The 22,505-nt window shown below is 41.8% G+C and overlaps 2 protein-coding genes across 11 annotated transcripts; one reads left to right on the top strand and one right to left on the bottom strand.

Moving 5' to 3' along the window:
* Nucleotides 1–221: 221 nt before the first annotated feature.
* LOC110973054 (calcyphosin-2-like) lies at nt 222–13,642 on the top strand. 3 transcript variants are annotated; one of them, XR_015424645.1, is made up of 18 exons: nt 222–347; nt 2,646–2,836; nt 3,063–3,154; nt 3,455–3,565; nt 4,374–4,406; nt 4,836–4,953; nt 5,702–5,859; nt 6,142–6,214; nt 7,049–7,116; nt 7,678–7,788; nt 8,011–8,178; nt 8,459–8,552; nt 9,005–9,123; nt 9,563–9,672; nt 10,742–10,896; nt 11,487–11,619; nt 11,824–11,920; nt 12,203–12,341. XR_015424645.1 is itself a non-coding variant. In XM_022223497.2 (18 exons), exons 2-18 carry the CDS (start codon nt 2,648–2,650, stop codon nt 12,367–12,369), a joined length of 1,983 nt encoding a protein of 660 aa, XP_022079189.2. In that variant the 5' UTR covers nt 222–347; nt 2,646–2,647; the 3' UTR covers nt 12,370–13,642. The 3 variants fall into 3 exon arrangements, 2 of the variants coding, with proteins under 2 accessions (XP_022079189.2, XP_022079190.2); XM_022223497.2 differs by having other exon boundaries at nt 11,487–11,606; nt 12,203–13,642; XM_022223498.2 differs by lacking the exon at nt 2,646–2,836 and having other exon boundaries at nt 233–347; nt 11,487–11,606; nt 12,203–13,642.
* On the bottom strand, nt 13,544–22,439 carry LOC110973055 (iron-sulfur cluster assembly factor IBA57, mitochondrial-like). 8 transcript variants are annotated; one of them, XM_087134079.1, is made up of 9 exons: nt 22,284–22,436; nt 20,193–20,258; nt 18,839–19,200; nt 18,273–18,410; nt 16,539–16,725; nt 15,519–15,665; nt 14,939–15,038; nt 14,555–14,674; nt 13,544–14,275 (listed from the first exon to the last, which is right to left on the bottom strand). In XM_087134079.1, the coding sequence occupies exons 3-9, from the start codon at nt 19,190–19,192 to the stop codon at nt 14,167–14,169; spliced, it is 1,155 nt and encodes a 384-aa protein (XP_086990205.1). In that variant the 5' UTR covers nt 19,193–19,200; nt 20,193–20,258; nt 22,284–22,436; the 3' UTR covers nt 13,544–14,166. The 8 variants fall into 8 exon arrangements, 7 of the variants coding, with proteins under 7 accessions (XP_086990205.1, XP_086990208.1, XP_022079196.2 ...); XM_087134082.1 differs by having other exon boundaries at nt 20,219–20,258; XM_022223504.2 differs by lacking the exon at nt 20,193–20,258 and having other exon boundaries at nt 22,283–22,439.
* Nucleotides 22,440–22,505: the final 66 nt, after the last annotated feature.

Here is a 22,505-nt window from a genome sequence, read left to right as displayed (position 1 = left end):
TACATGTAGATAAGTAGAGAGGCATAATGTCATTTCCAGCCTAGCCACAGCCAGTTGGTTTGGGCGCAGCCAAACGCATGATAAGTCGGACTGGTTGCCTATGTGATTTACACACGGCTGAAAATAAGGACAGGATAGGAAAATGAAGCAATGACGTCTGGATGCTAGATTATGTCTAACATCCAAAATCTCTCTAAAAGAAATCAATGACAAAAGTTGTAAGTGTTCAGTTACCAGACTATTCCTTGATAAACAGAAAACATTCCGCTCGTACGATCGTTAGAATTTAGAAAATAGTGGAGCCTGGAGGATTTAGCGTGTCGTGTTTACTGAGTTGTTTGGAAGCTGTGAGTATGCACGAGAGACGTGTGAATGAAATATAGGGTTATTTTTTTTTCGATTATCTTAGTGATGGTGTCATCTTGACGTGGGTCCCAATCAGGCCAATTGCTCGGATACCGGACATGAATAATGTTAAATAGGCCTAATCAGATAGGGCTACTTTACTGAGTCCTAGGCCAAATCATGCCACTAACACTATCTGTATTCTCATGTAACTATCACATCAGTGATGGATCCCAGGCTGCTGGCCTATATCATCTAAAAAGGCTATAATTAGGCATATTTGCTTTCCTTTAGCACTGTCAGACTGTCATGGTTACTGCACGTCCATGACGTCAGGAGAGACATGATACATGTGAGAGAGGAAAAGATGGGGTAGAAAACAGAGAAGGGGGATTTAGACTCAGTCTTCATCTTAACAATAAGAACATGCTCGAGTCAAATGTGGTGCTTTTTCAAGTAGGCCTAAGCCTAACATTTTCTCATGCCCCATGACATGCTTGACTTAAATTTAAGTAGGTGGAGACCCTAATCAGTGTTTTACTTTTAGTTTTACCATCATCATGATCATCCGGGGTGTCCATTAGCCTTTACCATGGTTACTAGTTACTTGCAGATTTTGGGTCAGCTCGTACCCGAGTTAACTCATACCTCGGTCAACTCGTACTCTGGTCAACTCGTACCCTAGTACCCCAGTCAACTCGTACTTTTGATGAAAATACACATTTGTGACCCAAACTTTTATTACATCCCAAGCCACCGTGATTGATCAGAAAAGAACAAGGAAAATCTCTTTTTTAAAAAATTAATCACAAATTAAACAGCAGGCTGAGCTTAATGCTTCGTGAAGCAGCATGTCGAACATGGCAAAATCATTTTGAGACATTTAAATGTCACAGTAAATGATTGCGATCTGTCACATTGCTTAACCGATCAACATCCCCTCTCCCTGAACAGAACTGACAGAAGCATTCATTTTCGATCAGAGTTTATTTGGCTTCTTTAAAGTCATAATAAACACGGTAGGCATATTTCAAAACTCTAACAAGAGGTGGTACATGTAGCAAGTTCATTTGCAAGTCAAGTACTGCACCCATCCCTTCTCTCCAAAACAAGCTAACCTCAAACATACGCTTTCGATCAGAGTGTATTCACTGATTTTATTAATTCAAATTAAACAACCATACACACTTAGATGCGTAAAAATGGACAAAGGCATTGACTGGAGAGGGACTCAATAAATGGAGCATCAAACCCTATATTATGCTCCACATGTTCTCTGCTGACTGGGCCTGGGGAATATGAGTTGAGTCGGGTATGAGCCAACCTGGGTACGAATGAACTCGGGTGCGAGTTAACTTGGGTGCATATTTTGGAGTACGAATTGACCGGGGTAAGAGTTAACCTAGGTACGAGTTGACCCATTTACATGTGTACATGTTTTACATACTTGTTATGACATATACGATGTAACTTGAGCAGTTGAAACCCTTATGGTATGCTTCTGACATCTGCACAGCTGGAAATTCGTCAATGATAAGAGCTGAGTACATATACTGTACACGTACATGCCATTTACTGTACCGGTACAGCTCAGTCAGACTTCAGATGTCACTTTCAGGTCAGAGTCTTTTCTTCCCATATTTGGTGCTGCTGGTGCGGTTGTCCTTCACCTCCAAAGAAGATCACACTTTAGTTTCCCGTCTCAATCATTCTGAGTCCCAATCCTGGACTATCAGTGTTGTACAGTGCATGCATGTCAACTCATGCACTTACCAATTCGTTGGCCGACCAACTCGTATCTTCACCATTTCTTACATGTACATGTATACCAACCAACTTGTGCACTGCAACTCGAGGCATCATCGGTTTTTAGTCTGAGACGGACATTAAGGATGTTGAATGACAAGAAAATGGTGCTCCATCTTTTACTGAAGTACATAAACCTGATGCATTTCTCTTCAAACAAACTGTTTCCATTTTCAAGGCGAATTGTCTTGGCAAGCTGGCAATATTCTTATATTGCCAGCTTGCCAAGACGATTTAATGTCAATTGATAATTGGAATTAGATACAGTAATTAGAATTAAATACTGTAGTCAAGAAATATCAATACTACACAGAGAATCTTATTTTACTAATGATTAGTTACATGTAAAAGTTAAAAGTTACGATTGAGGTGGATTTTTTTCATGAGGGGAAGCAGACATAACATCAGAGATTTCCTGCAGGATGGACGGATAGTGCAGTGGCAGATTGTGACCAACACTGTGTCTGTATATCACACACATTTTTCTTGGATAGGAATGGATTTGGCCATTCAAGGCAAATCAACACCGAGACCAAAGCCCCAACAAGGAGGCATGCCAGGCAAGTCTGCCACTGGCCTGAACCCCACCAGAACCTTTCCAGAATATAGCACCCCGGACGCACCCAGAGCAGGGCCAAAACCGGCCGCCTTGCGCAGCCTTTCTACTAACAATTCTAACAATAAGGTCAGTGTCTGTGTCTGACTTTACTAACAAATGCATACAATGAAAAAAAAATCAGTACTCAAATGATTGTTGGAACTTGTATGTAGGATTATAAAGTTGAACTGTTCAGTCTTCGGGTCACATCTGGCCTTATGCTTATTTCAGTTATTTTTCATATGTATTGTTAATTCTGTGATATGATTTGACAAAGAAACATTATACCACACAGTTTTGTCTGTCTTTGCAGGGATGTGTGATTACTCAGTCCAAGCTTGACAAGATTCAGCAAGTTGTTACCCCAAGACCACGTTCCAGGATGCAGTACCCCAAACCTAAAGGGTGAGCAAATATAAGTGAAGGAGAAGCATTTGAAAGATTACTACATGTAAATGGTAATGTAGGCTATTTAAAAATAAATATTTAAAGCCTTAAGCCAATAGATTCTATCACACCTGTTAAAATACAATGCAATATTTTTACTTCAAGTACCTTTCAAATCAGATTCCCTCAGTCATTTACAAAAATATTAAAGCATTTTTTGAAATGATAAAGGGTTGTTATATTGCCTTACAAAAAGTAAGCACACTTTAATGATTCCATGTGGCTTTTTATATGGTTAATGTTTATGTATCCCTGCAGAGTTCCTTCACTGGACCTTGGACAACTCCAGGACAAAGACAACTCGTTACAGAACCCAGTCAAAAGCTATGAAGAGAAACTTGACCCACCAGACACAGCCAGCACCGTCAGGTACTCACATTCCTATTCCCGGTCTATCACAGGAGCATGATTACTGAAGGGTTTGGGATGAGGTTTGATGGGGGAAAGAGTAGTGCTACCTTGACACATCCCAAAAATCCCTTCAATGAAATGTGCTGCGGACATGGTACACGTCAGCCACCGTCGTTGAAAAGGGAGAAGGGAGTGTCGGTAGCCAAGTGGTTAAGGTTTGTGACTCTTGCCAGGGGGGGTCAGAATCTAGCTGTTGACCCTAAGTTGTGACCTTAGACCAGACCAGAAGGTGGGGGTGGGGGGTTGGAATCCAGCTGTTGACCATAAGTTGTGTCCTCGGACCAGACTAGAAGGTCAGGGGGTTGGAATCCATAAGTTGTGACCTTGGGTAAGCCACTGAACCCCTGCTTGCCTCTCTACCCAGGAGTATACAGTGTAAATGGGCATCTTCGTGAGCAGGGGAGCAAGATGTGATGGACTGACATCCCTTCCTGTGGGAAATACATGTAGCATATTCTAAGTCGTGCCATGCCAAGGAAATCAGAAATAAACCCCAGCCTGATGAGCCTAATGGCTTGGAAGGGACTTGTATTTAGCTTTTAAGAAAAGGCGGATATAAAGAAGTTTATGTGCATCTGAAAAGAACAAATTAATCCTGCCAATTTATAATTCATTCATTCGCATAATTTCTTGGTTCGTTGTATTTGATACACATGTATTAAGGTAATGCCTTAGGTATAAAGTGGGAGTGAATTCCTTCTCAGGAAACAATGGAATCAAAATGCTGTCTATTAACCCACGACGTTGGTTTTTTTCTTCCCAACAGTTGGGGATATCACGAGTACAGCCCTGCTGCCAGGTAGGATGCTGCCACAATTCATGAGGGACTGAATATTATTTCTAAACAGCTCTGGGAGGTCAGGTCACACCGATTCGGTGTAGCAGTTGCACATGGTCTGGTGGTTTAATACTTGTGACTCCCGTCCGGATCAGAGGTTTCAAATCCAGCAGCTGGCAGTATGTTGTGACTTGGGCAAGTCACTTTACCCTTATTACATCTACTTCTGTCCATCCAGGTGTAAAGTTGGCACCTCTGAGGGCAGAGATAAGTATGCGTGCTGCTGACTGGTCTTGTGGTATGAACGGAAGACTAGTAGCTGTACTACAATTGATATTATTACAACTGTTATTGGAATGACCACAGTATTCCAGAAGAAACAAATTTTGGAGAACTTTTGGTGAGCAGATTCTTACATATCTGATAGCTGTACTGTATTTTATTCACTAGATCTCCAGCCATGAATGCCCCCTTTGCTCTTCACCACACCCCTACAGTGGGCCCACCCAGCAACCGCACCCAGCGACCAGGCAGTGTGCCACGCCTTGATCTGGAACGGAGGCAGAAGGTTTGTAGCCACGGCAGGATGGATTAGAGGACCTGCTGATCAAGCAGGCTTATTTGCTGTATGTTTTTACTGGCCTCAGCCAAATGTCACCTTTGTAAGAAATGTTCTAAGCAATACATTCTCTCATTCTCGTCCGAGAATGTGAGCCTTTGTAAATTTTGTCTGTCTACTATCATTCTTTATATTGTGCATAGTCCACTCTTAATACAAAGTACTATTCTGACAGATTACTGTTAATCTGAGGAGAAGCCATAACTGGGGCAGCACCGCACTCACATGTACTTGAGCCTGATGCACATGTACATTTGGTGAATACAGACACCCTATTGGTTGTAGAGGCATGTAATTTGTGTGTACCATCTGTCTACGAGAGTGTGCCACTTTTGTAATGGCTTCTCATTCTGGTTGTCAAATTACCCTCTAAAATGTAAATTGACGTTTCAAGTTTGCTGTTTAGTGGTCCTTTTATAGCAGGGTTCTGGTTTCAAAACAAGTTGATTTAGATGGTGTTAGCAACCTTTTTTTAACTCCTTTGTGGCAGAATTTTTTTTACCGGACTGCTGCACTGCAGTAGGCCCAGTATGCAGAGCCCTATCCAGCAGCAGGCGCAATTTGAAACTGCAGGTGCATGATGAATGGAATGTATGTGTGGTATGCACTAATTCTCCCACTGAGCCGCGGCATTTGCCGTCTCCTAGCACAAAGGGGTTTTAACAAGAGTTGCCTCAACCTGTGTTTTGATTAATAGTCTGCTTGGACTGACCCAGCTGTGCCAGAGAATCTACCCCCTCCCTCTGAGTGCCAGAAGCAGCAATTCAAGCAGATAGAGCAGGACAGGAAAGACGAGTTGAAGCAGTGGTCCCAGAGGGGTGGCCAACCAAAAAAGCACCTAAAGGCTCCATATAGGTAGAGAGATATTGCCTCTTTCAATGCATCATGACACTGTGTTGCATTATAAATGCCATTGCTACAGTGCTTTCATATAAAATTTGTCAGTATTGCTAAAAATTAGTGCAAGGTTGAAGAATGGATCCTCCGTGGGGCTGTATTTTAGAGAAATGCAATGCATCTATGTTAACAATTTAAAATAGCTCTGTTCTATATGGCATGCATATGTATCTTTTTATCATCTGTTGCCCCTCCTGACTAAAAGAGATTCCAAATGCTTCAAATTTAAATGATACACAGAACGGACAATGACTCTGATGATGATGCTGATGTGAACAGCAGTCGGGACCAGCACGACAAACGAGTTGATGCAGTGAGTACATTGGTTGGTCCCATTCACCACAGTACATTTCCTTGAGAATCAAACTGGGATCTGAAGAGAAAAACACCAGTGAAACAACCCAAGCCAACTTGACTCAGGTCTTGAATGCACAAACATGTGCTTTGCAAGCCAATGTTTAAGTCTCGATTCATGTTTTGTGTTTACTAGGTTTTTTTGGCCCATTGCAACCTGTTGGTGAACACAATTATTCAAATTTAGAGAGTAGACCTAGACCAGCACTTGTCAAATATTTTTAAGACACTGACCGTCTAGTGGGGTTTTGCAGGTTGTTTCATACATTTGGCACCCAGATGTTATATTTCTGCACTTGAATGACCACACACCAGTGTCTTATCTCATAGTCTGTCCACCTGTCACAGGGAGGGGCAAATATTATTTCGGATGAGCTGTTTTCGCATGCTTATCAGAAGTTACCAACCGCCATCTTCTTCACAAACCTTTAAAACTGGTGAAGGAATCTTTGTGATTCTATCCAAAGCATTCAGCACATTAGAAACACAGCCTCAAATAGCACCAAGGTGTAACAGATAGAAAAGTTTGGTGACACTAGACAGGCAGTTTTTAATATTGAATGGGACAGGACAGGCTGATAGTTAAATCCTAGATGAAACCCTGTAATTACACACCAGCAAAGGTTAGTTTGTATCAGTGAGTTGTGGCACTTCATTCAAGACTAACTGATCAAAACTACAGTAGGTGCACTTTGGCTGGATAAAACAGGTAGTTAAACATCTCAAGATCAATTTCTTTTCTTTCAACTTGGCATTGACTTGAGATTCTTCTCCACATTTTTGTTCTGTTTAGGAAGCTTTGGCAGCGGAAAGAAGGAGGCAGGAGATTGAGCAGACTGTTTTAGTTGATCAGCTTTCGAGGTAAAGCACTTTCATTGTGTTTTGGTAAAGATCAGCAGTGTAAAAGAGAACAAAGTCACCGTTATTTAAAAAATAAGAATATTTTGAAAACTTGCAGTCAAAGTTGATTTTTTTCTGTACACAATTAACATGCCACAAGTCCACAGTTTATTTTGCATACTTTCATATGCCAGGTTTTTGATCAGCATAAGAATCATCAACATTTTCACATTTCTGTTCTCCTTCACCCTGCCTACATTAAAAAAACTCCATCCCCACAAAAGAAGAATTTATCGTGTTTGCGAGCCACCATTCCAAAATTGTAAGCTTTTATTTGCAAAATAATACACACATGAATGCACATGAATGCAAATTCAAAAACTTGCATTGCCCGTAAATACCCTAGCTTTCTGCACACCAACTGTTCTCTTTGAATCACATTAAAGCTTGAAAATTAACAGTTGGGAAGAGGAAGTACCTACTTCAGCCTTGTTTTGGAACGGTGGGTCCCAGTTTCTGTTTTTCAGAATAGTCAATGCAGATTTGCAGTGGTTGTGAGGTATTGAATTGTGTGCCATGTAGGAGTGTCATTTGCGACCCAGAACAAAATCAGCGAAGTGAAACACCACTTTCTGGAACTGCCACACCTTTGGGCCAACCAAGACCCAAAACAAGAACTCTGCATGAATCCAAGTAAGTACAAATCACCAAAAATTCAATATATAAGTTCACTTTGAAGTGGAACACTCTGGTTTATGCAACTCTTTTAAAAATGAGATTAACTGTTTTACTCAGAATGTACGCAATGCTGTTTCTTGAACTGAATGGACTGATAGGTAAAGGCAGTTCCTGACCCCAATTGCCCAAAATATGGTTCTACCTTGTACCTTGTGGCCTGTCCTGCTTTACTTTTAGAGTTCGGACTACGGGGACAGTCACTGAGAACCTCCTGGACAAACGCTTGACATTCAATGCTCGGATTGTGACAAGGAGCGGCCATGATGCCTTACGGGAGCTGTGCGGATTCTACTTTGACTTGGATAAGACCATGACCGTCTACGAGTATCGCCACTTTGGTTCCAAGTGAGTGTAACGATATTGGAGATCACTGATGTGATAGGGGCACATCAAGTGACGAAAGCTTGACAAATGAGGTGTGGAAAAATTGTAAAGCACTGACAGGGATATCAATAGGTTTTTTTTGGGGGGGCTTGATGTGCATATCAGTACTCTCCGCTCAGGAGCTACATAAGGGCCTTATTGGGCTTGGATGAGAGAATGATTTGAGAATGAATAAATGCGTATTTTTTTGCGCTGAATAATGTAAAAAGTAATGAGAAAATCATGTCCGGTTGCTTTGCAGATCAAAAGCCTTACCGTTCATCCAAAGAGGGAAATACAGTCATGTAACTGGCCGAAGGAAAGGCAGGCTGTATGTCGTGCAGGACATTTCAGCGGTAAGTAGATTCGTATTCCAATTCTTTAGTGAGCAGATTCAGTGTAACATGAAGCTTATTGAAGACAACTTTTGTCTGATAAAGTATCTTCACTGGCAAATCGGTTACTGTGTTATCATACTACATAAGAACAGCATTCTACAACTTGAGGCTGAGCTTCTAGTGAACAACCAGTTGCGCTACCAGTTACGATCATGGGCAGAAATCCGGGGGGGAGGAACAGATCCCTCCCATGAATTTGGTACGGGGGGACACAATGTCGAATGTCCCCTCCATGCTTTAAGCAAAAAATACTAAAGAAATTGATGGGTTGAGGATTTTCCCTTTGGAGTTTTTATAAATGGAATAAGATAATAAACACGATGTGCACACAAAAGAGTTTTAATTGATTTCCCCCCACAACCGAGGAGAGATTTCCGCCCATGCTTACAACCTTCACTGTTTCTACACAGGGAGCCACCCTGACCTTTGACTCAGCAAACCAACCTTCAATCTCCTCTGCCTTGAAGGCCAAACCTGTACTGCTGATCAGGATCACGCACGTAGATGAGACTTCCAAAGAGAAGCTAATGTAAGCAAACTCGTGAGTTCTGACCAAAACAAAGTGGGATCCTGCGGAACTATCTCAACCCTATGAACTTTGTCAGGCTTTCTCTTCTAGCTTTGCCAAATACAACAAACTAACACATAGCAGAAAAGAAAGCCCTACTAAATGCAACAAGATTCAACACAGCTGAACAGGGCGCTCTGCTGAATGCTGGATATTGCAGCACTGCAGAAAAAACCCTGCTTTGCACAACAGAATTCTGCATAAGTGAAACGAGAACCCTGCTGAATGCAACACATGGCTGATTGGAGTTGCCCAACCACCCTGCATTCGAGTCGCATAGTCAAACTATTGTATAATAATCACAGTTTAGTTTAGAACTTTCACTTCCAAAAGTAGTTTACTGGATAACTTTAGTACTAAAAATGATTCTGATAAAATTTACTTTTTGTGTTGGATTCAGATTTAAAAATGGGAGGATTCCATATGACCCAGAGGAGTATCACACTAAGATGGATCCACCAATTTCCAAGCAGGATGCTGCCGACAGTAAACTCATAGCCCAAATACAAGGTAGGACATACAAACCCTGATCTTCCCAGATCCACCAAAACCCATCAGAAGGTTTTGAAGGATTTTGTGGTATTGAGGAAAGTTGAAGTCCAGTCACTCTGAGTTAACGCCTGATGCTTCTTGACAGTACCCATGCAAAGAAGGCACCATCAGCTTCCTGCTCAGTGGAGGAATTTTGGTTGTGCAGGGACATTCCGAGCAAGAATATGTAGGGATTAGAGTTAATCCTTTAGGTACTGTAAACTTCACTTACAGCACATTTGATTACTCCTCTCATGCTTACCCTTGCTTCTGTCAAACGTTTGGCAGGCATGCATAATATGTGGTAATAAACGAATGATCTTGGGTTATTCAAAGAGCCCTGACTAGGTCATAAGGTCATACGTCAATTAAATTCGCAAAATGATCGCAATGATCAAAAGCAAGACATCCAAACGTCCATTTCTTGCCTTTGTTTCACAAAACGTGCCACCGTAGTCAACTACTCCTGAACTATTTATTGCGCTTTTAAGTTATTTTATTTATGTCTGTTCATCCAACAGCACATTTAGTAACAATTACAAGATGAAGTGATAATTGAGAAGACAATGCAGAAATGTTCAGTTTTAGAGGCGGGAGGAAAACCCAGGACTACTGTTCCAGGGAAAACCCATGGAATCAGGCAGGGACTGCAAACCCAATCCACATGCTGACCGAGGTGGGATTCGAACCTGGGTCGCAGAGGTGGAAGGCAAAGAAAGAGCCACTACACCAAGCTGACTTCCCATCTTTCCTTAGCAATGTGTGACTACGCTGCCATGTTTTCACATTGCATTGTGGGATACTTCTGCAAGTAACTGGCTCGGTAGGTCACTCACTTGGGCCAGGCCCGAGTGCGCATGAAAAGTCACGAATGTCTCATTGAGCACAGTCATACTTGCACACGCCAGCATGGGGGGAAGTAATCAAATACACTTTGCCCGTCGTTCTCTAAATTCTATTGTAGGTAAAAATATCAAGAATCCATGTGAAAAATTTGAAGTCGTACGGTATTGGAACTCTTTCTTTTTAATTGAATCCTGCCCTCTAGAATCTGTCAGAGGTCAGATTCGCAAACGAGCTTGCAAGACGTTAACTGGCCTAGGCCGTCACTTCAGGCAGCTTGACAAATCAGGAGATGGCGTCTTGAACAAAGAGGAGCTGCGGCAAGCACTAGACACATACCACATCAAAGTAGACAAAAATGTGAGTAACAGTGTGCTCACATATGACTTGAATGAAGCTCTATCAAGAGCAGTGGAGCTGTCGGATTTATCCAATGGGCTTTGTTGGTAACTGAGGAAGCTCTTTACCTGTAGGTATTGGCACAAGCACGGCTAAGCCATGAATAGACCTTTTTCCCATGATGTCATGATCATGCTGGACCTATGATGTGTTGTGATGGTAATGACGAATAGTGTTGTGATGGTAATCTACTTATTCAAGATGATCTAGTCAAGCATGCAGTATTTGAAGCTACACTTGCACGTGGTTGAAGCTGCCCGTAGGAATATATGCGATCACCGTGGCCAAGGCGGCCCACTCATGCTGATATTGTTTACATTTAGTCACATGGGTGAAAAAGGTCTACGAGCTTCCAAGGTGACTACCCATGGGTTTGGCACAAGCACGGCTAAGTTATTACACGAATAAGCTTCCAACGTGAAGACCCATGGGTTTGTGTGTTTTTTTTCACCAAAATTTCTCAGTCTACTTCGCACCATGGGTAAATGTGCATTCGGGATCCGCATGTGAATATCTTCCTGTCGTTGTTGATTTTTTTCCCCCTGTCTCAGTTATTTGAGTCGCTGTGGTTGGTTCTGGACCAGAATGAGGATGGTGCGATAGATTACGGTGAATTCCACAGAGCGTTCATTGGTGAGATGAACGAAAGGAGGAAAACATTTGTGAGGAAGGTCAGGACCAGTGGTACAGTAATTGTTTGTGCTCAGTGATGATTTGATTACAGCTTCATTGTTTTAAGTGTCTGATTCAAATCTAAGAGTATACATTGTTGCACAGACATACATTTCTGTACAGTGTAACATCGTCAGTGTGGCAGCACATTGTCTACCATATCTATAGATATCACAGAATGGAATTTTCTCATTGGTTTCAATTTGTTTCTTACAGGCATTCCAGAAAATCGATGCCAATAAGTCGGGAACAGTGAGCATTGATGAGTTGAAGAAATTCTTCAATTTGCAAAAGCATCCACATGTAGCACAAGGTATCTTTTAACTTGGGAATGTAATTCTGTGGCATGACAATTTTTAGAACAAGATATAAATCTTTGATTTATTTTCTTACTGAGAATTCTAATTAGAGTATTTTGCTTTGGCAACTCTTACACTTCAAAAGTCATAATAGAAAAAGGAAATCCAGTGCCACTGACCGTGAAAAACTGTGTATAAGATAATTCTTGGTGGATTGTTGACAACATTTTATCATCTGCAAACTATTGAGCAAAAAGTGTTATAAATTGTACAATATGCATGTATTTTTCCCCCAGGTCTGGTCACGGCCTCGGAGGTAATGAACAGTTTTCTGGAGCTCTTTGATCGGCGTGCAAAGGAGATCACGTACGGAGAATTTGAGGATTACTACGAGGGTGTCAGTGTCTCGATCAGCAGCGACGATGAATTCATCGGCATGGTGTCGGCATGCTGGACGTTGTGAAAAAGGTTGGAAACTGAACAGTAATAATGCAAAGCAAGCAGAGTAAAGTGTAAACTTACGGCAAACACCAGTACATGTACTATGTCAATGAGCTGGTTCATATGCGTACATATCATGCATTCAAGGCAGCATTATTAGATTCACGTTGAGTGGAATTGGACTGCTTTTGGATTCCCTGGCAGTTTCTCAGCTCTGGCGCATCTCAGCCAATGGCAAAATAGTGGGGGAGAGAAGATTTTTTAAGGAATTGAAAGCAAATGTATTCTTTTATCAGGCATGTAACTTTTCCTCGGATCGGCTGATTTCCTTGTTTTTCACTCCACACTCATGCCAATGAAGATTGAAAAACACTGAACAGTTTTGTAAAGATTGGACTACCTCATTTTTTGTCCAAGTCCAGGTTGCATATCTGTTTTATGGGTGAATAAAAATAGGACGTTCGTTTTTTTGGGGAAAAAACCACCTTGGCCCCCCCATGCCTAAATAGGCCACCGAACTCGAGAAATCTCTGACGGTCTTTCTCTTTTGTCTCTATTAAGCAGTGCATATTGTTTGCATCAGTCTGAAAATTCAAGAAACCCTTGTTGAATTTTGCACATGGGGAAAAAAACCCCAAAAGCTTCTGACCCAAAGCAACTTAAGACCAGTAATCCAGATTGGTTAATGCACAGACAGCACAGATTTCTTTCCATCTCTCTTGTAAACTTGTAATAAAACCTCATGTGTTTGGCAATCAGACCTTTTGGTTCAACTTATCCTATTTAAAGTCAGATTTTCTTTTTCACTGCCATAAAACTATCTTTGTGTATTCATTATGAACTGTGTATTTTGACAAAACCATCCATGTATTTCTCATTGAATAAGCAAGCCTATCTTTGATTGCTGCGAGTGTGTGGAGTACATTGCTGCAAATAAAAAAACATGTATAAAAGTACTTGGAGCACTACAACACTTTCGTTATAGTTGAGTAAATTCTGTGAGCACAAGCGTGACGGGGAAAACTTCTCAAGTAACGAGCAGTGCAACAATGTTCAATTTATATGAGTTTGAGGTCCGCAACAGCGATCAATTATGAGTAGTGCAACAATGGCTGTTCTTAAGTGTTAACGTATAAATCATATTTCAAATGTAAGCTTTATGAACAAATATAAAATGATGAAATACCATTCTAGCATAATTTATATTTAGGTTTAATTAATATGTTGCTGTACAGTGTCCTTTATGTACAACTTGAATATTGCAAAATAAAGATCACAGTTTTAAACATGACAAATCAATTGTAGCATTGTCCTGAAGATTTCAGGGTTTTTCCTGCTGTTTGCACTAGCCATGTGCATAACACATGCAAATTACAGCGTAAAATTTAGAGAATACTTTGTTGAACCAGCATGTTTTGGAAATGGCACCATTTTGCTTTCAGGGGTACAACATTTGATGTCAACATCATTTTTGGACATTTACAAAGTATGCATGTAATGGTATATTCTCGACCAGTTGTGAGTATGTCCTAATTCACTGGATCAAAACAGGTTTCAGTTTACAAAATATCTGAATGTACTCTTTAAACACTGCTGGCTAAAGAATGGCATTAAAAGCCTTGGACAAGTTTGAGTGCCACTGAATAAAAATCAACTAATTACCGGCAGAATGTATTAAAAAATATATATTTACTTTGTAAATACACAGCATTTTCAAACAAAACAGGTTTTTTTGATGTTTAGAGAGCCCACATGTATCTCCGTGCATCATTTTTTTACTCATTTGAAGAATCTGGCGGTGGATTTGAACGATCTTGTATCAGTAATCTCTGAGTTCTTCTTGTTCCTGGGGCCACCATGATGGAATTGATGCTGATAGTTCCGTTCGGCTTCCGTCTTCACCAATGACCAAAAGTTTCTTGTCTTTGCTGCCAACGGCAAAACATACCAAGACAGGGCAGTTGGTTAGCGAATATAAATTGATCAATCAAGGAAAAACTTCTTTGAAATTCTTGGGATGGGGGCTCTCATTTCTTTGTTTTCATGAAGTAACAAGTAAAACACTGACAAAGGCAGACCACCATCAGATTGGGACATGGGGAGCACAAGCCATGGGGGTGGGGGGAGAACTCTTGTTTTTGTTATTCATCATTCTCCATGGCTTTTAAATTTTGGTATAAGATCGACCCCTTCTCTTCAAGTCTTACCACTGCGCAACTCGCAGCAATGCCAGGCCACTGTTGCCAAGGTAACCGCGCAATTTGCCAAGGTTCTTCCCAGCTTCAGATATGATCTTAGCTCCGACCTCTGGAGGAGACCTCCCATGACTACAAAGTAAGAAATATTAAAGTGACCTTGCAGCTTGCGATCGCTGAATGAAAGCCTACAATTATGCAAGAATAAAATTACTCTGAATGAGGGTAACCCCTTGCTCCACAATGTTCTGGAAATTTTCAAAGCAGGCTCATCATCGCATGATTTGGTGATAATCCCCTTCAAAATCGATTGGCATGGAAGCTGTCATCTAGAAATGGGAGTGGTCACAGACCTCTCCCTCTAAGACCACACCCACCCCACTCACCACCTCTGACCTGAGTATCTGGATGGGCATGATTCGTTTCCTGGTCACCCCAGTGTGGTGGGTACGGGCTGTGAGCTCTTGCCCCAAGTAGCAGCCCTTGCTGAAACTCACTGGATACAGACAAAAGTATGTCAAAGCGAACTGATTCAAGAAGTAAAAATAACCAGTGTTATGCTGTGTTGAGCCACATACATGTATGAATACAATTTCTTTTAGGGGTGTAATGATACATCAATGTCTCAATGCCACTTTGCAAGACATGTGGCGTACATGTACATTACACCCTTAGAACTTTAAATTTCTATCAGGAAAAAAATTTTTGAACAGGTACAAAGAATTGACAACACAGCAAAACAAGAAAAAACTTTCAGATACAACATAACCATATAAAAAACACTAGTGAACATGGTTACTCTGGCTTCATTACTATACATGTACATCTAGTAATTCAGAAATAAAGATGCTATATACTTTTTAAAGTAAAAAAAAATCAATTTATAAAGAGGAAATAGTCAGAAAATTGTAATGGGTCCTGATCAGATAGAACTCTAGATCTCTAGAACTGAAAACCCAAAGTTTGCCTCACTCACCTCCATTCATGTAAGCTAGATTGGATTCCAGGGGTAGGGCTTCCCCCTGGGGGAGGTCCATCACTCCTTCTGGCACTCCCCACCGGTATCGGTGCAGTGTGTACTCCTCTGGGTCTGCTTCAGTAGAGTCTGGGATGAGGTGGGTCACTGTCGAAGGACAAAGAAAGCAGCAACATTCGTTTTATCTACACGCAGTCTGAAATTACCCCAATTACTGGGGGTTTCCAAAAATCTCTTTCTCTGTCTGGGGCTTCAGGCTTCAAATTTTTAGAATTAAGTCTCAGAGTTCAGCATGTACTGTACATGCACAGACCGACATAAAAAAGAGGCCAATTTTCAACTGAAGGTGGATACATAAACTCATCATGAGGATATTTGCATGAGCGTAACATAACTCTGCATGGCCACAACGAAAATGACGCTGACGTGCCCTCACCCGACAAAAACTCTCACATTTTCAAGGCTAAGAATGCAATGATGCACACAACCCCTAGATAACGCCTAAATGATCTCCCCTGTCATACAAAATGCCACAGTGGTGTCCACTCCGAGCAGGAACAAAATAGGGCGTTTTGAAAGGAAATTGAGTCATTTGGTACGCACTCACTACATAGGCGCATAAGTTTATGCACGTTTGATGCGGAGCACGCCGAGTATGAGCAGCAAAGTTAGTCTGGAATATATGGTCTTTGTGTGCACGCTGAATGCATTCAAGAAGCCGGTTGGAAAACTTTGTACCATCTGTCTTTCTTTCACCAGTGAGGGTGCACTGCAGCTCAGGGTAGACTATAACCTTGTTTTGTCAAAGGAGGCCAAGTCATTAAATCCTGTATTAACAGGCTGCAGGGGGTATATTATGATCTACTGCACCGCGTGTCTTCATTAAGCTCTGAAATAAAGCATCACTGACTCTGAACCACCAAACACAGGGTACATGTGTCAAGTTTACGACCTCACTGCAATTCTTCCCCCTTCACTCAATACAAAGTTGATTTTCTAGAGGCTACCCAGCAAACTCACACGCCTCCTCCCTCGGAAGAATGGCCCGCCTCCCAAACCCTTCCACCCTTGGGTCCTTCACATCTGTCGGGCATCTGCCACAGTTTGTGGCCTGCATCTTTGTGATGGCCAAGGGGGACATGTCTCCGTCATCCTTACTGAAGACAGCCCACGTCTGGAGTTGCTCATCTGCGCTAGACACTTCAGCCTGTGGGGAAAAACAACAACCAGTTTTCTTCTTCAACTGCAGAGTGCAAGGGAAATTCATGTCAACCCCTTGCTCTATGTGCTACATCCTCCAATTTGTTTCAATAAACACTTCCTGGCTGCAATACATTTGCAGTAGAGACACTCATCATGTAGCAGTCAGTGCCACACCCTTAGGAATTGTCAAGCTAATCCTTTGATGTGCAAGTGGCACCGCCCAACTCCCCCATTTGCTAGTGTAGCAAAACCTCAAAACCTAACAGGCCAAGCTAGAAGCAGTTTAAAGTGGGCCTACATGTGTACATCAATACGCCTTTGGTGAGTTAACTTTGGCCAAAATCTGGTACACTGAGTTCTTTAAATTCACAAAGGAACCAGTCCATTCCAAAGATGGTAGTCACTATGCAAAAGCTTTCCCCGAATGCACAAGGTTAGCAACAGTGTCTTTAGCCTAGGGAATTCAAATTGTTATGCTTATGTGCAATCAGATAACTCAATGTACCAGATTTTATTGAAGTATAACTCGCAAATGGCTTATTGGGAGATATGTTCATGCAGTGGTACCTTCCCTGCCTTTGAAATGCAATCCCAACCTGATTCTGTGGTTTCCCCGGAATGTTAATCCAGGGTTTTTTTGCCACCTCTAAAACTGAACATTCTTCACTGTCTTCACTTCCTATGTGGAACCACACTGGCAATAAGTCCAAATGCTTCTGTGAGCTATTGTAGTCGGGTGCCAAATAAAAAATCCATCATTTAGAACTGGCTTCAGTCAGTTGAGATGGATGCAAGGGCAGATAGCTACAATACAAAATTTTACAGAGAAACCAAACAAGTTCTTTTTATGGAGGGGAGACCTAAAAATGTTTGAAATTTTTAAAGCCACCTTTCATGGCCTTCCTGAAAGGTAGAGCTACATGTACATGTACACCTTGGGGCTGTCTACGTGCTTCTGGTCGAAAAAGAAATGAAAAAGACCCTAAAATAGCATTTCTCTAATTACCCCCCACCAAAAGTTATTGGCTCCTTTTGGAGGGGGCATGGCCCAGTTGCCTCCCCTTCAAATTGCCCCTGGCTGGATGTCTGTAAGCGTTGCTGTGCATCGAAAATATGCAGCATACATGTAGCTACACTGTACTATATGGATGTTTATTGTCAATCCAGTTCGTACCGATAAGTGTGATGTCACTTCAGCTAAAACCTTGCCCACTGCACATGCACTGCACATAGAGTTAAATGCATTGATCACCATTAACGTGGAACCATGGTACCGGAAATTAATGCGCAAGTTCAGCGATCATCCAATGGGAGCCTGAAAATCGTGGCGCGTCCACCTTTGTGACGAAGTCAATAACATGCACGAATCGGATAATGTGCCCATGCTCTTGCAACCAGCAAAAACACCTAAACCTAACTTTAGGCAAACGACTTGGACACAGCCCATGCATTGTACAGCACCTGCTAACTTTGAATGAGCCACCATGGGGGGGGCACTGTTATTTTTTAACATGTAGTCCGATCAGATTACTTTCACACCACTACATGTACCTTCTTCCTGACTCTGTACATCTTGAGGTGTTTAACCAATTTGTCCTGGACCTCCGCGTCACACTCTAGTAAAAAGCTGGGCTCTTTAGAAGCATCATCAGACACACGGTAGCACATGACATCAAATAAGATTCTTCCCTGAGAAAACAAACAAATATTTTATCTTGCACTGTTTGTACATGTACTTACACACCTTTTAGCTTTTACTTCAGTATGGAAGGTTTTTGTTTACATCCCGGAAGCTAATCTCTTTTCTGGCTTGTGTGGTTCTGAATAGAACCAGTTGTTTAAACTTGACATTTTATACCAAGTACTCTGTCACTGGAACACAGACACATGCAGGTGAACAAGCTTACATGTACATGTATTAAGTAAGTGTTTCTCTCACAACCACACAACTCATACAGGAGCTTAACTTCCATAAAATTGAGGAAAAAAGGGGGCAGTAAGGGAAAAGGAAGTCAGGCAAGAGACTTTTATCGGGCCAATTTTGAAAATTATTTTCCCCCGAAGGGCAATTGGCCTGGTCTGTTACCATGTCCTGGTGATTACACGTGTGCAAGTACCTGGGTGTTTAGGAACATGGCGTACATGGCTCTATTTGCACCCCACATCACTCCAGTATCGTTGGTGACCAACCCTTGGAGGAGCTCAGTCGCGTCAGGCCCAACCACTCTAACCAGCCCCCTCCCTTCGAGCTTGACACACCTCACTCCCCAACCAGAGGTAGCTGCCCGGCTGTGGCTAACATGTCCGGTGCTCACTCCTCGGTGTGGCCCAAGACCAGGTTTGCACAAAGTCTGCTTCGTGGCCAGCGGAAGTTGCAAACATTGTTTGGTAAAGGGGATGCTCTGCATGGAGCATGCCGATGCCCTCAGAAGGAAGGTATTCACGTTTCTTGCAAGAGAGGGCGCAGCCATTGTGCACTCTGGAAAGAAAAATGTTTAAGTTCATTTAAGCATGGGAAAAAAGAGATCTGAAGCAAGATTAAACACTTCAGTCATAAAAAAAGATGCATGTCTCAAACAAGGCCATTATTATTCAAGGTATGGTAGACCAGACTGGGTCTGTGACCGTATGAATGCATACAGCTTGGACTAATCAGCATTTAGTCTTAGGGAAATCCCTAATTTACAAGGTAGGACACCTTAACCTGTTTGAGGTGCTCAATGTTTAATATGATTAAACTGCTCACACTAGCCTACTACATGGATATGTCTTTCACTCTTTACAGTTTGTGAAGATGTGTATCACAGAGTAAAGTCCAAGAGCATTGCTGCTGCCTGAGTTGGCCTAGTCTTCGTTTCTAATTGGTACTGCATTTAATCATTTGGCACAGGACATGAAGAGGAAATGTGAAGTTCTTGCTAGCTGAGCAGTGAATAGGGCTAGCTGAAAAGTTCTGTAATGACAGGTGGGGTCCTAGAATGCTTGTGCAACTGTACATGTAAGGGTATGTGTTACTAGGCACGAACGCTTGACAATTTTTGTGTCATCATTCAATCTTATTGCACAGTTCCACCAATAATAATAATAATAATAATAATGGAGATTTGTAAAGAAAAATTAATGAAATACTAATTAAATGCCTGAGCCACGAGATGGATCTTCAGGGATGTCTAGAATGAATGAATGGAGTCAGAACTTCGAATATGTCATGGTAATTGGTTCCATAGGCGAGGAGCTGCTACTGAAAATGATTTATCCCCCCATGAGCTATGTGACCTGGGTTCTGAAAGTAGATATTTGTGACATGATCGAAGCATGCAAGATTGTTTGTAAGGTGTGAGGAGATCCATGACGTAAGAAAGGGCTTTGCCATTAAGATTCTTATAGACAATTAATAGAAGCTTGTAGATTATCCGGTACAAGACTGATAACCAGTGAAGATCTTTCAGAATGGGTGTGATGTGAGCAGACTTTCTGGTTAATGTGACGAGACGCACAGCTGTGTTCTGAGTACACTTGAGTCGATTCAGCTGTTCCCGTAGAAGGCCAAAGAGGAATGAATTTCCCATGTCAAGGCGGGATGTGACAAAAGAATGGACGATTTGTTGAGTGGAGTTGCGGGTAAGATATACCAATCATCTTTTCTTATAGAGGTTATGCATAGTTTATGATTAAGGCAGAACTGGATGGAGGGCAAGGGCTTTATAGAGCATGTATAGCATGACTGGGACTAAGGGAAGACTCATGTAAACCTTTTGTGAATTCATTGCAAGTACATGTACCTGCAGGCCAAATTACAATTTACAAGAGTAGCCTCTAAGGCACTAGTACATGTATTTGCACATGTAAGTTGTAACCTAGCCGGGATGGCAGTTATGGAAGATTGTTTGAAAGGAATGTAGCAGTTAGGCCTAACAACATGAACAAGTAACATGACAAACCTAGGCCTACCGGTACATGTAAATAACTTAACGTCTGACACGATGATGTCTGAGATTTCATGCAGCATCCAAAGTGATAACGCAATGTACTGGAGCTGATTGACTGATTAATCTCGCCAAACATGCCGACCATCGTTTAGGCCTGGATCTAGATAAACACTCTGAAAAGCTCAAAATGAGCATCACACAGAACAGAACTGGGGAGTTGTTCATTCGAACTGAAGATGGTTTTGCAGTGCTGTTTTGAAGCTACATGTAACTTCTCCACAGAAGTTAGAAGTCAAGTGTTTTGGCAGCTTACATGTATTCCAATCTTTTGCCATCTTAGCTAAGAAAGAATGAATGAAGATGGGATTGTGACACAGACAGTGGGATGACAAGTTGATTTGTCTTGCAGCTCCTGGACTTCATTCGTGTGCGAGTTGATGGAGGTTCTTGCAAATCAAGGAAATCTCTTATGTCCAGGTCAACACTGTGATGAATGATTTTGTGCAACATGACAAAGCTGTACCCCCAGAACTGTGGGGGGGCCGGGGGTAAGTAAACTAAGCTGCTATGTACATGTAGGCCTACCATCTTCTCTGTTGTAGGCATGGTAGGAGGGGAAGTTGGAGCTTTTCAAAGTAGAATTGCTGTAACAGAGCTGGTCCTACTTTATCTTCAGTTATAGTACGCACTGCACATCCTGATCAATCATGTCATTTATTTGTCAATGCAACTGCAAACATGATGTACATGTAGGCATAGGCCAAGGCCTCCATGTACCTATGCACAGTACACATTGGTAATCATGCCCATCTGGATCTGTTCATTATTGATATCCAAGTGGCTATCTTTACAGTAGTCGTAACGCATTTCTCATTTTCTATCGTTATGGCACTGAGCTGCGCAAGTTCGATGACGTAGTTGATCATCACAATGGTTTATGCATTTTAAAATTACCTCCATCACTGAACGCTTGTGTCCGGGTGGTCAAGGTGGAACCACTGGAACCACTGGTGTGTGAGTTCGAATCCACGCTTGGACTATTTTTTTTTTTTTTGCCTAAATTTTATGTTTTATACCACAATTGTTTTTTTTATGTTGGTTTCTAAATGTATAGCCCAGGCCTACGCAGGAATCTTTTTTTTTTCTCATCGGAGGCTTTGGAGGATTTCTTTTAAAGGGAAATACATGTAAAGTCCGAAATCTGCTCTGAAGTTGGCGTGCTTGCGCAGTTACAGTGCCATAACGATAGAAAATAGGAGATGCGTTACGGCTGCCATAACAACAGCCACTGCGCACTGATACACCGTCACTTACATCCATACATGTATCAGGAGTCAGAGTCTGTGCTACATACACTAGTGGGGCTAGGCCATAACCTTATCGCAAATACTGCATGGGTGATTTTACACAATGGTAGAAAGACATTGTGGGAAGGAAAAACGAGCAAACATTGCCCCCTCTTCCTTCCCACAATGCCTTTCTACCATTGTGCAAAATCACCCATGAAGTACTGTACATGTACTGTATTTGCGATAACATGGATAAGGCTATGCAGTATGCTTATGGGGTACTGACTACTGTAGGAAGATGATTATACCAATGTTACCGTCGCTGCTAATGCTTACCCCTTACCTTTTAGTCGTCCAGAAGGCCTCAATTATGAACAAGTCACCACAAAAACTAGCAAATACAAATTGTTCATGAGACTCATGTTATTGCCGTTTTAACAAAAAATCAAACTTGCTGGGGCATGGGCACCGGCACATTTACAATGTATTTTTGTTGGCATTGCCAAACTGGAGAGGGCGCTATATTAAAACAATGTTTTGGGGGGCGGGGCAGTGATCGACAACAT

Source organism: Acanthaster planci, linkage group LG03, assembly GCF_054643075.1.
Source record: "Acanthaster planci isolate LZ-2023a linkage group LG03, COTS_SCS, whole genome shotgun sequence".
Classification (NCBI taxonomy): domain Eukaryota; kingdom Metazoa; phylum Echinodermata; class Asteroidea; order Valvatida; family Acanthasteridae; genus Acanthaster; species Acanthaster planci.
Note: the sequence above shows the minus strand (reverse complement) of the source record. Positions and strands in the feature narration are given on the sequence as shown.